This window comes from Rutilus rutilus, assembly GCF_951802725.1.
Source record: "Rutilus rutilus genome assembly, chromosome: 21".
Taxonomy (NCBI): domain Eukaryota; kingdom Metazoa; phylum Chordata; class Actinopteri; order Cypriniformes; family Leuciscidae; genus Rutilus; species Rutilus rutilus.
The window spans coordinates 27,845,275-27,862,057 of NC_140226.1; the positions used below are offsets into that span (position 1 = coordinate 27,845,275).

Sequence of the window (16,783 nt, forward strand, 5' to 3'; positions counted from 1 at the left end):
AAAATCCCCAAGGAGGCAATGTCTTGTTTATTATGGACAATACTTTTAATGGAAGAAATTAGAATAGGACCATATTTCTCAACAGCTGTGTACACAAAGAGGAATCTGTGAGGGAAACCATTAAAGTAAAAGCCCAAACGGAGCTGAGAATTGCAATAGAGATGCATAACTGTGCAAAAGTGCCTCTTAAGATCACGTTCACTGTAAAAAATTATTTTCATGATTTGTTATCACAACTTTTTATCTTACATCTTAGTTAAATCAACAATAATTCTTAGTTTTGCGACAAATTGCACTCGTCAGACACCCCATCAATATATTTATTTACAGCTACCTTGAATAATAGAATTGTCCTATGAACTGTCTAGCGCAAAACAGATACTGAATTGTGCTGTTAACTATTTACATAACTTGTTGCCCAACACAGATAAGGTTTCAGCTGTTGTTCACTGTCTCTGTTAAATGGAAACCAATCTGTGTGGTAACAACATACAAACTATTCGCCATGTTTTGTGGTGTGAAATCACCTATATTCAGCATGTTAAACAGCCCCTCACCCTTTCTGTCATGGCTTGAGCGCATATGAACTGGAATCCTGGCGTTAGCAAGGCCATTACGGCAGCCTTACTGTGCGCCGGTCCAGATAAAATAGGATTCTAAAATACTTTGGGATTTTACGTCCATCAGCACATTGGAACCGAAATAAAATGGATGATGGTAATGACTTGCAGGCCAGGCGAGCGCAACGTCCCACATCTCTGCATGGAGGCCATTTTGTTGCCAGATCCCTTACCGCACGCTTGTCAGTTGCAGTGGAGTGGCAAGGAGGCAAAAACAAGATCAGAGTGACGAATGTGGCTGCTGGCCAAGCAGCTCCTGTCGGATGTGAGTTCAGGGGACTGTTACATATGGATGTTTGAGGGGAAAACCCTCTGTCTACCAAATACAGACACGCAAACCACACACATGCACCCAGACAGACGGTGAACGGAATCACACAAACATCTGTCTTTTTACTTGTATTTACAAATATATAGATCGTGGGGTATAATACATCATCATTTTAACGTGGTGAAATATTTGTGGATTAGGTCTCGAGAGACTTTGCACTTGGCAGGATCCTGAAGTGTTTGAAATGAAGCTGTGTTTGGGATGATTATGTAGTTAAAAAATCACTGTACAATGCAATAAGGCTTGAACGGTCTTGAATGAAATCGGATTATACTGAAATATTTCTTAAAAAGCTCAGTGAAATATGACAAGAGAGAGTGGAAGAGAAGGAAAGAAAGCTTGGCATTTGGTAATGACAGCTTAATGGCCTGTGAGCGAATAATAACATGTTCAGTTGTGCTCGTGTCCTGCTTTATTGACTGATTTATGTCGGTTTAGCAGGGCAGTGTTATAATTACTTGTGATTTTTGTCCTCTGTAGGTCTTGTGGAGATCTGCTTGATGCACCCATTGGATGTTATGAAGACCAGGTAAAAAATGATTCATCATGTAATAGTCTTTCTTTTCTTTCTGTTCGGACTAGGAATTCTCTGGCAGTAGCGTAATATTTCTGTGGAAAATGAAATGCATCATTTACTCATTCTCCCATAATGTTTAAGTAATACTTTTTAATGTTCTCAAATTGCTCACATACTTACCTCATTATTTCACTTAATTACATCCATTGTTTTGATTTGGTTCTGAAAGTGAAGTAGTGTATGTGAATACCAATTGTGAGTTGTGAACCAAGGTTGCACTAACAAAACTGCCGTTTCCATTAACGGCTCTTGCACGTTCATAATATGACAGTTTGCTTAACCTTAAGAAGCCTAATATTTTATACAGGAATGTCTACGGCCTCTAAATGATCAACATATGTAAATTATCAATATTGATCAAAACTTATTGCACACAAACTACTTCATGCCTCTTGCCCTCTGGTTGATATTCATAATTTGCTAGTAAAGTAAAAGGCCTTTTGGCATATAGTTCTAAAAATCGGGTATATATTTTTGCTGTAAAAATCTTTAATGATTTTCATAAAGTAAACATGTATAACTTTTATACTTTTTCAAATTGAACATTTACTGCCCTGTGACAACTTGGGTTTACTTGATTATCCACACATCATTTTATAGAAATATGATACAATTACAAGAACATTTTTCACTCAATCATCATTGCAGTGCACTGTAATATGTTTTGCCCTCCACAATTAAAACTACAGAGCTTTGATCATATAAATAAGCATTTAAAAATCATCTAACTAAGATATATGTTACAATATGTAAGTAGTGTGCTATATTGTTACAAACAAAAATACTTTTTGGCCAAATAAATAACAGCAACTGCATTGAATATATTTGCTCTGTTTGGCTCTGACAAAAATGTGTGCCCCCTCCTCCAGTGTGAGCACAATACTCTCACTATTTCATATAATATAAAACACTTCAAATAAAAAAAATAAAAAATAGATTTCATATGTCAGGCTTTACAGGGTTAAACACATTTTCAGTGACACTGCAACACCTCTTTTGAATTTACATGTAGTGTGACCAGTGTAGTCTGAGTCGGTCCTGTAAAGTGAATCATAAACCTACAGTATAATGCAGCCAGTTCAGTCTAGTCTGAATCATGAACTAATGACTCTAATGAGCTGGTTCTTTTTATTGAATCAAATAAGTGAAAGTAAAATTTCGGGGTTCCTTACTAGTTGTTCATGTCACAATAACACTATGCGTTTGTTTGGAGTATTTTATGAAAATAAATTAATAAATGTTTTGTTTTGTTTTAGTATTGTTGTTTAATATTTAGTTATGGCCAGTTATTGGATTGTATTTCTGCACTAATAATAATAATAATAATGTTTAAAAAAAATAACTATGAATATATTTTAAAAAATCACTATATTTTAGAATTGGTTTGAATTTATTTATTATTTCAATTATGTTTTTTGACAACTTAATCACATTTTTCCCCAAAAAATGCTATCTTTATTATTAAAAGAAACGTTCATGGAATCATTACCAGGAACTAGAATTATTAAATTATTTAAAATTTCTCATTCCTAATACCAATCAATTCTGAATATTTTGGGCAGCAGTACCTCGTTCCCTCAGTCATGCAAGAAAAAAGGAATGTTGAAGAGAGGAAAAGAGCAAATGAATCAGGGCCCTCCCTCACAGTGGAGTCGCTCAGTGTGGAGTAAACAGGTTGTGGGCCGGTACTAAACCTTTACAGCTTCTGGGTGCCCTGCCAAGACCTCTGGCTCTGTGACTAACACCCCTCACACATACACTATGAAGTTTCACATTTTCCGCTACCGTTTTCTGGTAAATAAACTTTTTGAGATGATAATGAGATATTTGTACTTTAAAGAGGAAGTGTTTCAAGGTGGCTTGTTTGTGTTTCTTTGTGTCTATTTGCAGGCGTTTGTTTGCGACTGTGTCTGTGTGTACACTTGTATGAAGCGACATTCGATACTCTAGAGTCCTGTAGAGTGATTTAAGATCTAGTGCTGCTAGTAGAGGGTTTATTACAGGTAAGGCCACAGTTAGGCCGCTCTCTCCTCGCACAGGGTCAGGGTTAAAAGTGCACTCTCTATTTTCTTTGTAATGCTCTTCCTCAAGAAGTGATAAAAGCCCTGTGTAAAGAGTGCCAGTTTTATTTATTTGTTTTCTGGGGTTTTTTCTGTTAGTGTGAGTGCAAACAGTCAACTGCTTAACGTATGTGAGTGTGGCTCGCATATGTGCCCTGGTTTTTCATGGGCTCAGATTGAGAGAATCGGCCAATCAGATCAATTTCTGTTCATCTAAATTATATAACCCATAATGCAGTAGCAAAATGTCATCTATCTTTGATTTGTCTGTCTATCTATCTATCTATCTATCTATCTATCTATCTATCTATCTATCTGTCTGTCTATCTATCTGTCTGTCTGTCTGTCTGTATGTCTGTCCATATCCATCCATCCATCCGTCTGTCATTTGACCATATGTATGTCTGTCTGTCTGTCTGTCTGTCTTTCTGTCTGTCTGTCTGTCTGTCTGTCTGTCTATCTATCTATCTATCTATCTATCTATCTATCTATCTGTCCATATCCATCCATCCATCCATCCATCCATCCATCCATCCGTCTGTCATTTGACCATATATCTATCTATCTGTCTGTCTGTCATTTGACTCCATCTATCTATCTATCTATCTGTCTGTCTGTCTGTCTGTCTGTCCATATCTATCCATCCATCCATCCATCCGTCTGTCATTTGACCATATATCTATCTGTCTGTCATTTGATCTATCTATCTATCTATCTATCTATCTATCTATCTATCTATCTATCTATCTATCTATCTATCTATCTATCTATCTATCTATCTATCTATCTATCTATCTATCTATCTATCTATCTGTCTGTATGTCTGTATGTCTGTCCATATCCATCCATTTATCCGTCTGTCATCTGTCTGTCTGTCTGTTTGTCTGTCATTTGACCATATCTATCTATCTATCTATCTATCTATCTATCTATCTATCTATCTATCTATCTATCTATCTATCTATCTATCTATCTATCTATCTATCTATCTATCTATCTATCTATCTATCTGTCTGTCTATCCGTCTGTCTGTCTGTCATTCTACCAATTGTCAATCTGTGATTCTCTTATTCTATGTCATTATCTTTTTGTCATTCTATCATTCTATCATTCTGTTGATCTGCATGTCTATCCATCTACCAATCTACAAACTTTGAAACTTCAAAGCTTAATTGCTTTTAATTGTTTTTGAACTTTGAAATAAAGCTTTGTAGAGGTTGTGTGTTTCGAACAGGCCAGCACTACTAACTAGTTGTTGTATTACTCGTGTACCGCTTTCTCCCTCCCTCTTCCTTTCTCTCTCTCTCTCTCTTGGACTTTCAGTTACACTAAAGCAGGCTAATTGGGAGAATGAAGGGTTAGTAGAGCTGAAATCTATTAGCATAGGTCTCAGAGAGTTGCTAAAGCACAAATGCCCAGCACACCTCCTCTCTGACGCTAGCTGCAGGAATGGCTCCTATTAGTGACTGGCTGCCGCTTTAATGTCCGCTGCTCCAAATTAGATGCCAACTGGAGAGAACAGGTTTTTTTTCTCTCTCTCTCTCTCTTTTTCAACAAGCCGCCTCAGTGGAATCAAAGGCTTTTTTTCTGAGTGGAACCTGACAAAAATGTATACTTGGGAATACATATTTACCCTGTGCAAATGAGGGTACTGGAGCCATGTAGAGGCGGAGACAGGAATTAGGCTCTCAGACACACACACACACACACATAAACTCACAAACAAACATCTGGAAGCAGATCAGGAGAACATTAAGAGGATATATTTCAAGGCCATGATTGTTTGTAAGGTTAAATCAATGTTTACTTTAAACTCTTACTACCATTCTTCATATGTGTTTATATTCAAGATCAAGCACTTCCAGCTGAAAGCAAAATTATGGGTCTCTCCTCCTCTGACCGTCATAAGTCTCCGCCGTATATTCAGATGTGAACAGTCCTTCACAAATAAATGTCTCTTAGAAGAGGACAGGTCTATGTGCCACTTATATTCATTTGCGTTCAACGGTGCTCATTTCTTGGTTGGAATGTTGACGTTTTTTTCAAAGGGGGCTTGCTAGGGTGAAAGTAGGGGGTTTGGGGGGTTAGTTAGACTTCTAAGGAGACAGTGAGACTGGAGTTACAGCTTTTCATTAACCTGGAAACCACCTAGTTACATGGTTCATGGGCTGGTCTCAGCTCACTTGGAGGTAACAAAGGGTGTCAGGCGGCACTTTCGGCAGGGGGCGGCTGCTCGGGGCACCCCATCTGACTCTGATCATCATGCCGGCCGCCCTGCCGCACTCATTAGAGACCAGAAATGAGCTCGCATTGCTCTTGTTGAAGAGCTCCGGTTACGCCTCCTCACCCCACCCCAAACATGCCCTTAGCTCCTCCTACAGTCTCCGCTGTTGTTCTTTTTTTTTTGAAAGGGAGAGGAAAGTTTGTTTTGAAAAATAAAATGTAATACATTTGTTGTATTAATTTAGGACTGTACATACTTGAAAATGAATTCATTTGTCATATTGTGTAATAATTTAAATAGCTCTATTGAAAGGTATTTGCATGATTGATATGCAAACATTTATATTTGAATAGTGGCATTTTAATTATTGATTAATTGACTTGACCCTAGTGAGTTTTTTTTCATATTTTAACTTCAAGATAATAGGAACATTATGAATTAACTATAAACATAATATAAATATATTTAAACAGTATTTCATATGTTGGGGTAAGACAGTTTTTCAAACTTTTCAAACATTCAAAAATAAAGTTTCATTTATGTATTGATTTATGTCTATATAAATGTATTCAGATTTAAATAGTTATAATAAATAATGAATATTCTTTTGATATTATATTAAAATATAACAACTATAATATTAAATAGAAATTTAAAGACATATTTCAGTGAAATAAAACACCAGCACTGAGCCGGTTACTGCATCTGTCCATGTTGAGGGATCTAACATGACTCTTGGCCATCAGTCCACACGCTTATCTATGTTCCTCCACTACTGGTGATTAAGAAATCCTGGAGTTACCTCCTCATGGGAGTCGCTATGATGAGACAACCTTCGTCAGGTCCCAGCATGCTTGAAAGTGAGCTTCGCCAGGGAGGGGGGCTGGAAAGGGATGTTTGACGAGGACAGTGAGAGATGACAACACACGGGTGACGCTGAGAGAGGAGCCCACAAGCTTCCACCCCCGACTGGTGGCTGAACCCTGGTGCACTCTTGATGGAATCCCTCAAGCAGCCCTTAAACAGCAGGGCTCAAAGCTCAGAGGACTGAGAGCCGATCCGGCCCAGTAAAGCAGCACGTCGCTCAGCTGTGCTCCAGTGATCTCTTAATCCTACCCTGCCCTGGCTGACAGCCCTGGTGACGTAAACTGAACGCAGGTATCCGACTGGGACTATCTGTGCCTAGGAAGCCGGCAGTCCAATCACATCAGTGGTCAGACAGTAACTACTCACAATTCCAGTGAAAGAAGTCAGCAGAACATTGGTTGTGGCATGTTTCATTATAAAGAGGAAATCTGAAGCCAGTCCAAAATAACTCAAGGCACTACTATTTGTGGTTTAGAAAGGGAATTAAAAAGCTTTTATATTAGTGGCTTACCACTGACATATTTTGGCCAAAATCTTCACCAGGGTGTACGGAGTACAATATTGTCGGCTAAACAAATACACAGGAAAATCAGGAGTAAGTCATTTGTATTATTATTTATGGAGGAGTATAGATACTAACAGTAACGATTAGCTTGATGTAATTAGTGAAGACATCATATCAAAAGTTCTGGCATCATATAATACAAACCACCGAAGTCCATTCTTTGACCGTGTTCTCAAGTTCACTGAGACTAAATTACATTAAATGTGTGTTTATGTTGAATGAATGAAACTTGGCACCAAACTACTCACACTGTGCATGAAACGAATTTTCATCAGAGAAAAGTTTACATACCTTAACCAAAGCAAAATTCCCTCTGTTCATTTGTGGGCTTAAATATGTAAGGGATGTTTTTACTTTCCTGGAATGGAGCAATGAAAGAATAGGAGTGTGATAGCGTGACATATGAATATATTACAGTATGATGGTAATATTGCTATTCTACTGTTAGTGATAATAATAATAATAGTTGTAATAGTAGAGCTTTTATAACACTTCTGCTGCTGGTAGGTAGTATGCCTATAATAAACACATTCCTGTTTTGTTAGCATATCATGTTTCACCTCAAAAAATCTAAACAGCCTATATGACTATCTTCAAAACACTGAAACATTTTACAAAATATCTTCCTTTGTGTTCTAAAGAAGAAATAAAGTCATACAGGTTACATTTTTGGGTGAATTAACCATTTAAAAGAGGGACAAGGGTCATATAGAGATCAACATTTTTTATATAGAGATTTTTTTTTTTTGCACAGGCAAGCTCCAGTCGCACTTCCTTCAGAAAATGCTTGACATCAGACTCTAGATTTGTACAGCTAATGTGCTCATAGAACAAGCACCGGAGGTGTGACCTCCCGCTGATGTGACTGCCATTGCACATTATTACCTGGTATTAAACAGGTCTGCTTGAAGGAGTTGTCACAAACACCCAAATGCATTATGTTACAAACATACTAAATAAAGACAAAAATGTCCCAGTGTTCTGAAATGACCCGTTTTAGAGAAGCAGTAAAGAGCCTGATGAAAACTCATTTGTCTCCTGTGTCTGTCAGACGCCTCACAGCATCTGTGACCTACTCCTTCAGAGTTTTGTTTCGCAGCGGCCGTGTTCCTACCAGGCAGGGGGCGAGAGGCGCAAATGCAGAGTTGTAATTCAGAGACTAAGGTTTCTGTTGCTGAAGAGCCAGCGAGTGCAGTATTGATGACCTCGCTCTGCACTGTCCTGACCGTGTGTGTAATACCTGCCAGTCTCCTGCTGTCTCTACTGTCCTCAGCCAGCCATTTCCTTACTTCAAAGCAACCACGAAACTGGACTGAGAAAGATTATACAGTCTCCCAATCTGATATTTTCAGTTCAGCAATGTTTGTTTGGATGATCAGAAAGAGTAAACCAGCAGTTTCAATCATTACACTCAATAGGTCTGACTATAGTTGTTCAACTACTGACTAGCCTATTAACCTTTTTTTCCCGCTAACACTTTAAAAAGGTTAACATTACGTTAATGTTATATTAACATAAGATAATGAAACAAACATAAACTAACAATGAACAAAATTTTTCAAGATGTATAAATCAATTAAAACATGAACAATGAAAAGTAGTAGCCTATAGTAAATTAAAGGGTTACTTCACCCCAAATTGATTTTTTTTTTTTTTTGTCATTTCATCCAAACAGTTGTTCCAAACTTTCTGCCTTTCTTTCCTCTTTAAAACACAAAAGAACACTGTACGAGAGGAGAAAAATAAAGAAAAACGGAAAACAGAAAAGATGATTTTCTGTCAGGACTTTTCCTTCAACCCTAAAACACAACACATTAAAACGCGTGAAACATCAATACAGAAAATTATTTAATATTAACAAAAAAATTGGGCTGTATTTTTACTTTTCTTGGAGTGAAAATATTCTGAAGAATGTTGATAAACATGTTGGTAAACCAAACAGTTTTGGATACCATTGACATACATTGGGCCCTATCTTGCACCCAGCGCAATTGACTTTGTACACCGACGCATGTATCATTCCTATTTTGCACCCGCGCACAGTGGACTTTTCCCTCCACAGACGCACGTCGGTAAATTAGGAAATGAACTTGCACTCCCGGGGGCGGTTCAGCGCAAAGAGTTCCGGCGCAAACGTTCCCTGGTGCTATTTTGCAGGTTTAGAAAACAATTCCGCCACTGACCAGGACAAACCTAGTCTAAAGTCAGTGGCGCGCGTTGCACATGTTATTCATATGCTATTTTAAGGGGGCATGCTTGGCCATAATCAATGTAGTGCGCATGCACTTTGCTTATCTCATCTACACAGAGACGCAGCAGTTCTCATTTTTAGAAAACCATACATTATTACAAGGAAAAATATTAACACACGAGGGAAATCATTGTTGTGTCCATGACGATGTGAAAAAATAGGCATAAATCTAGCTTACACATTTACCCAAATTTTGATACGCCTGTTTAACCGAAGCTAATTTGGGTGGGTTTCTCCCATCCCCAATGTAAATTCTCTGTCTTTTACGGCCCTGATGAGAACGTCGGTCTCCTCGGCTGTGAACCGCTCCTGGCGTGCGCCTGGCAAATCCGCTGTTATAATAGCAATCCGCCATGGAACAAGCGCGCCTGCTCTTAAAGGGAATGTGAGATGTCGCTCTGATTGGTTTATTTCACGTTACGCCCAAACCACACCAATGAAGAATGAAGCTACTTCAGACCAACCCATTTTAGATTTGCGTCGGGCGCAAGAGTCATTTATCCCGCCGGTATAATAGCAACAGCGCCCAAGGCCCACCCACAAAGTTACTTGCGTTTCGCACTTGATACTTGTATGAAAACACTGAGACATTTCTCAAAATAGTATTTTATGTTCCATGTAAAGTTTGGAATGACATGGAGATAAATAAATGATGGCAGAAGTTACATTTTTGGGGTGTGAACTATCCCTTGAACATGAACTAATAAATTGCAGAATGTTTTTTTATTCTGATACCTAACATAATAACTAATGTTAGTGGAAAAATATAATTGATATTTTTAGTAGTGGTGCTTTATTTAACATTCTAAGCTGTTACAGTAAATGCTGGTTAACTTTTTTTAAATTTAACCACTTTAAAACACTGCTACTATTGGACAATTTTGGCCATTGCATCATGTTTGGCCCTTGCATCATTGCAGCATGTCAAGCTAGAAATAGTGATAGCCAACTAATGCAGATAACCAACTAATTAGTTGTTTTTGTTGTTGCTTTACACAAAGTCGCTGATCAATGCTTATTTGTGCTTGGAATGTCTTAAAATGTTGTGTCTCACTTTGTTCACAAGAGGTCAGCCAGAGTTTGGCAACCTGAGGGGCAAATCAGACTATGAGAGGGGAGCATTTGTGGGATGTCTAACTCGTCATCTTGAGGACGTCAATTTACCCCCTCCCCCCACCCCTCCGTCTCCTTGGGCCCCAGTCACAGTGGGTCCAGTTGGCCTGTGGTGCCACTGAAACCCAAGCTGTCCTATCCCAGACCGAGACCTGGAAGCATGTGGTGTCATAAGCGCCATGACTTTATCACTTCCCCTTTGCCCCATCTTCCATTTTCTCTTCTGCTTTATCTCCTTCACTCCAAAGGCTCAGCTTTATAGGCCACCTCCAGCCACGGGCCCAGCGGTATTAGCCTGAAAAGCCAAAAGAACAGAGGAAAGTTGCTACGTATGTCTATCGAGAATTTAAGAGAGAAATGTTCCTGTGGTTTCCCAAAAGCATTGCATTTCATTGGTTTTACATTTATATTCACCCCGCTGCTCAAGTATATGATGTTTTGCTTGCATACAATCTGATTAATGTAGTCCCACAGCATTGTTTGATATTCATGAGTAGCATGATCACAGACGGTCGATTGGTCCTTGCTGTTTGATTGGATGTCGGCATCTGCCATATTGGAGCATTTAGGTTAGAGAGGTTTTACCTCACGTACCATTGCAATGGACGTCTGCCATCTTTATGATCCTGCTCATTAAAATTAACTGTCTGGCTGTAAAAAATAGATTTCCTTTTAATGCTGCCTTCTGGATTCTCTTATGCACCACTGATTGTGTGTAAAAGAAACCTTGCTCACGTGCGTGTTTCGCTTTTTCTAATTTTACTTTCATTTCAGCTCTTGATGAAAGTGTTGTTGGTTCAGAGGCAGCAAATGGAAAACATTTACATGGCTAAGAATTAAAGACTGAATAATTGAAAGCAATAAATACCATTATTAAGAGATTAGCTATAGTGATATTTGTTCCACTGCTATTCTTGCAATTAAAGAACAGTTAATTGTTGTGATTGAAGCAAATATATTGCCAGAAATGTACTATTAAATGTTAAATCATATTACAGCAAATTTTTTGCCTTGCGTACACCACACAATTTTTGGTTATCACTGTACCAGACTGGAAACATAGACGTCAATATCAAATGCCCACCGTTTAAAAATGTTCCTGCCAAAACTGCAGTCACAGATTCAGTTGTAAAAAGGAAAAGGAAGTCCTGCAAAAGTTATAAATGGCACATTTGCACGATGGTTTTTCGCTTATGGGACCTTGTTTATCATAGGGTTGATATTCTAGTCATAAATGAAATAATGCAGTTCCCACTCTATGCGCCATTCTTTGGGGGAATACCCCTATATTTAACAAGGCAAATTTAAGAGACCTTTTTAAAAGTTTGGCCTGGCCCTTTAAAGGCAAACCCATCAGACTCAAGTCTTTTGATCAACCCAGTAACCTCCCGCCCTTCCCACAGGGCTTTTTTTAACACCATCATTATTAGGCCTCAACCCATCAAGCTTGTCTTCCAGCGGGGCACAGCCCCCCCTGTCGGACCTGGTGCGGGCCCATTCCATACGGGGTCTGAGAGGGGACAAGGCCCTAGCACTCGGCCTGGACCTGAAACACTTCACTCCTCTCTATAAAAATACAAAGAGGAGGTGTTCTCCTGCTCTTTATTTTCATTTACCTTCCTGTCAGAGCGTTCAGAGTTCGCATTTTACGGGGAGTTTGGGGTCAGGTGGAGATGGTAGGGTTATTTACCCCCTGGTGCTCATTTCACCCGTAGAAGCTCCATGTTGGCCTTACCTTCACCCTCACCTGGCTATCCAAGATGGTGCTCTGGTCCTATTAAAACTGAGTACAGAAGGTCATTGGAGGTTTTTGATGAACTCACAGATATCGTCACCTGCAAGTATATCTTTACTTTCTAGGTTTACTTTAAAAGGGATTCTTAGAGCTGGCTCTTTTAACAAAACCCTTGGGCTTTTCGCAGTTCCTCTGTCTGTTGACTTTACAACCGGGAGCCTGGCTCCAAGGCCAACTGAATCAGCCCTTGACTCTTCTTCTCTAGTCTGTGAACTCTTTCAATATAGGTCTCCAAATATGTCTGAATGTGCACTCCTAATTTTCTGGGTAGAGAGCTCATTCAAAGACAGGAAGGTTTACCTTATCTACAGCTCCTTTTACATTCCAAACTTCTTTCAGAATCCGGGTGACCCTTCGGAGAATCCAGAGGCATCTTCTGCTGCCAAATCTTCCCCATTATCTTTCACTCCCCAGGCCGTGATGTTTGGTCCAAGGCTTTTATGGCAGGGTAGGCAAGGGGCATGAGGAAATGAGGTGACCCCAAGGTCAACAGCGGAGTCAGGCAGCTGAAAGCGGACCGTGGCCCTGCCACCTCTGGGCTAGCGTGGGTTGGGCCATCCCAGTGTACTGCAGAAATTGAAACTCTGGCAGTGGTGGGACAAGGCCGTCTTCATTCCTTGACCTTGCTCTCATGTGCCTTTAATTAAGACTGATTTAAATTTGTTTACAAGCTCCACTGATCTTAAATCTTTTGGTTCGGTGCCTCATCCTTTTGCGTGCCCCAATCCCTGCATTCTCCCTCACTTGACTGCCTGCCGTGTCAGAGACCCTCTTTTCTTCTTTCTCTTTAATATGGTGTTGGACGTTCATTTATGATGCTTTTTTAACTGGTTCTTAGGCACGGGTTACAAGCTATTTGGGAATCTACAAAATTGGATGCTGGGGACACCCCTCTAAGATGTTAATCTGTTGCCGATATGAAAGGCTGCTCACCTCAGTAAACCCCCTCATCCGATGGAACCAGGGCACTTTTATGGTCCCATCAGGCACCCGCCTGGATGACTTACTGCTGACCTCCTGACCTGGCAGTCAAAGCCATATGAGGAGAATCTTTTTCATTCTGTGTCTTCCACTCTGAGTTTGGTCTGGGTTCATCTATTTACACTTGGAGGGCAAAGGTTGGTTTATTTATCGTCTCTGTGTGCCCAAAAAGATACCCAACCTGAACCACTGTAAATTGTCTTGGTATGTCGGCCTATAAACAAATAATCGTATGTTGTGTCAAAGTACCAAATGTCCTACAGTTGCTTTGTCCATTTCTTCCCGCTAAAACATCTATATTGCATGGGGGGTGAAGCAGTAAATCCTTTTTCCCCCAAACTTGCGCTCAGCGCTGGTACCACGTTAAACATTTACATGGTTCAGTATGGCCTTTATTAGGGTGTTACTAGCATGCTTGTTGCTACAAAAACATCTCTTGACCATTTGTATCGTATAAAAAATTTACACAGAACTGCAGAACTGTTACCAGCAGGTTATTAGCATGTTAGCGACAAAGTTAGCACCTACAAGGTCTATGGCTATAGAAGAAGCAAAGCTAATTGGTAAGGATGGGTTAAGTAAATGTTTGACTTCTCCGCTGTGCTAAAGGGACCGAGAAAGTCAGTTCCGCCTCTGAAAGAACAGAAGGTAAGAGCAGGGGAAAGGAGCGGTTTGGATTTTGACAGACGTCTGAGACTTGTGTCTTCACTTTGCGCAGATCTGCCAGTGTCCCACATTTCTTGCACACAGATAATTGATAGCATATGGTGGTCATGCTCTATGATCTCTGTTATTTAAGCAGAGGAATGTTGAACATAATGTATGTGTGGTAGTGATGTTTTCCAGGATTTATGAAATCTTAATCATTATTTTCCATGTGGACATTATTTTGGATGATCTCAAATGTGATGTGTAGCCATTACAAACATGCAATATATTTTGTTTAGAGGGAGAATATGGTAAAATTATGTGATGAAAAAAAAGTTAAAAGACTTCTGATGTAATAAAATGATGTTGATACTTATTGTTACTTATTTCATGGATGGATGGATGGATGGAGATATTTCTATATATATTTTGGATTATAAACCAGTATTGTGCTGTCCTTGGAACAGTGCTCACTGGTTGGAAAAGTTAGTTTAATATTTCTGAAATAAAGGTTTGTGAATTAAATATTTATTGTGAATCTTGTCTTGTGGTTTTCAGGTTTCAAATCCAAAGAGGGAAGGGTGACCCAAATAGCTATAAAGGCCTTGGAGACTGTTTCAGAACTATATTTCGCACTGAGGGGTAAGTTATAAATGCCTGTCTGTCTGTCTGTATCTGTCTGTCTGTCTATCCGTTTATCTTTCTGTATTGTATTGCCATCCCATTCATACATCTGTCGTTCTCTGACGTCAACAATTTCATGCATAATTAACATTTTTATATACTCTATCAGCAGTACCATGCACCAGTCCTGCCTCAATAAGTTAAATAAAACATGACCAAAACAAAATATATACTTTTAGGAATATTTAGGAAGATGGTATAGTCTGAAAATGCATCTTTTACTTTAACCTTTAATTCTTATTACCATTTTTGACACATGACACTTCTGGTTTGAAATGTTTTCTTTTCAGTACTTATCATCTACTGGTTTCAGCATGTATTTAGTGTAAACTGTGCACACATGTCTGTTGTATGCATGGTAACAACATACGCCAGGTGACAGGGAATGTTTTGAGCTTTGTAAAAGTAATAAACCTGGTGTACAAAAATCACAAACTTTAATCCCACCTGCCCTAGAATATGCAGTATGTCAATCTCGGACAAGCAAGTGAAGTCATAGGTTTATATTATGCATTGGCAGTGGCAAGCTCCACATGTGTCGTGTTAACTGCCTCTGTTCCTATAATCACACATATGACGTAGTGCACTTGAGGCAGAGATTTATCTTTTTCTGTCTCTCTCCTCTTTTTTTATTTCTACCATCCAGACCCCCCCCACCTCCCTTCCTTTCAGTTTTTCCTCCCCTCCCTCCAGCACACAACATGAGGCACGTGTCAGATCCTAGACAGTGTGCAGACTTGAAAGAAAGCTCTGTTTATGGCTAGATGACAGCTTTACAGTGGATCTAAAGCTGATCCGCAGCAAGGTGTGAAAATATATGTGCGCGTGCGGTCCTAGGTGACGCTGACAGTGTGAGATCCTACACCAGCTTTTGCTCGGCGGAGCTGTCATCGGCTGCATCCCGCAGGCCTCCCCTGCAGATTATGGCTCTTCTTTCTTCTAAACCAATTATCACCCTCCGTCTGTTTGTGCTGTGGCTGGGATCGCCACACAGTAGCCGGTAGCATGATCAGCCCCAGGCTGAACCACTTAGTTTTAATTTACACAAATGGTGGTGGGAGTTACTGTTGTGGAATTATTATTGAAAATAAACATGCTCTTGCTGTATGGGCCAGCATTGCACTTTCACTCTCGGTCCATATTTTGCTTTGGTCTTCCCCTCTGTGCGGTAGAAACCCGAGCCCTACGGCTTCCACACACCAATTAGTTCAGAGCTGGAGATCCATCTGTGAATTGGCGAAGAGTCTATTTGTAATGTTATGAACGTTCACTTGCGTCATAATGTAGCATGTGTGAATCATCATAGAAAGACAGTACTAATAGTTTTAGATCACATATTTAAATAGCTTGATTGTGCATAATTATTTTACAGTCTTGGTCAGCAATTTATAGAATATTTTTAGCAGCTGGTAAGCAGTTTACACTATCGTTCTGTAAGATTTTTGAAAGAAATCTCATTCTCACCTAGGCTGCATTTTTTAAATAAACAATACAATAAAAACATTAATATTGTGAAATATTATTACAATTTTAAATGACAATTTTAAATTTAAATATATTATAAAATGTCATTTATTCCTGAGATGGCAAAGCTGAATTTTCAGCATCATTACTGTTTTTTGTCTGCTTCCACTAATCTATTAAAAATACAATACATGTATGTGAAATGCATAAAATATATATCAGTACATTTTTTTGAAGGTTCTGATTATGTTCAGACAACCAGTTTCCAAACAGAAATGTTGTATGAATGTTTCCTGTAAACGTAAAAAATAAAAATAAAAGGCTTATGTTCCTTTACATACATTTCTCTTACAGTACCGGTCAAATAATTTCTGAAGGATCATGTGACACCGAAGACTGGAGTAATGGCTGATGAAAATTCAGTTTTGCATCACAGAAATAAATAATATTTTAAAGTATATTAGAATAGAAAACCATTATTTTAAATTGTAATAATAGTTCACAATATTACTGTTTTTTCTGTATTTTTGATCACATAAATGCAGGCTTGATGAGCATTAGAGAATTATTTTAAAAACATAAAAAATATATGAATGTCTCCAA

General features: G+C 38.9%; 1 protein-coding gene across 1 annotated transcript in view; it reads left to right on the forward strand.

Annotated features, from left to right (window-relative positions):
- slc25a21 (solute carrier family 25 member 21) overlaps positions 1–16,783 on the forward strand; it is a 92,957-nt gene that overhangs the window by 59,664 nt on the left and 16,510 nt on the right. The window contains exons 3-4 of the mRNA XM_084393810.1: positions 1,432–1,480; positions 14,591–14,674. Coding sequence (XP_084249936.1) covers positions 1,432–1,480; positions 14,591–14,674 — 133 coding nt within the window. The remainder of the gene's footprint in view (positions 1–1,431; positions 1,481–14,590; positions 14,675–16,783) is intronic.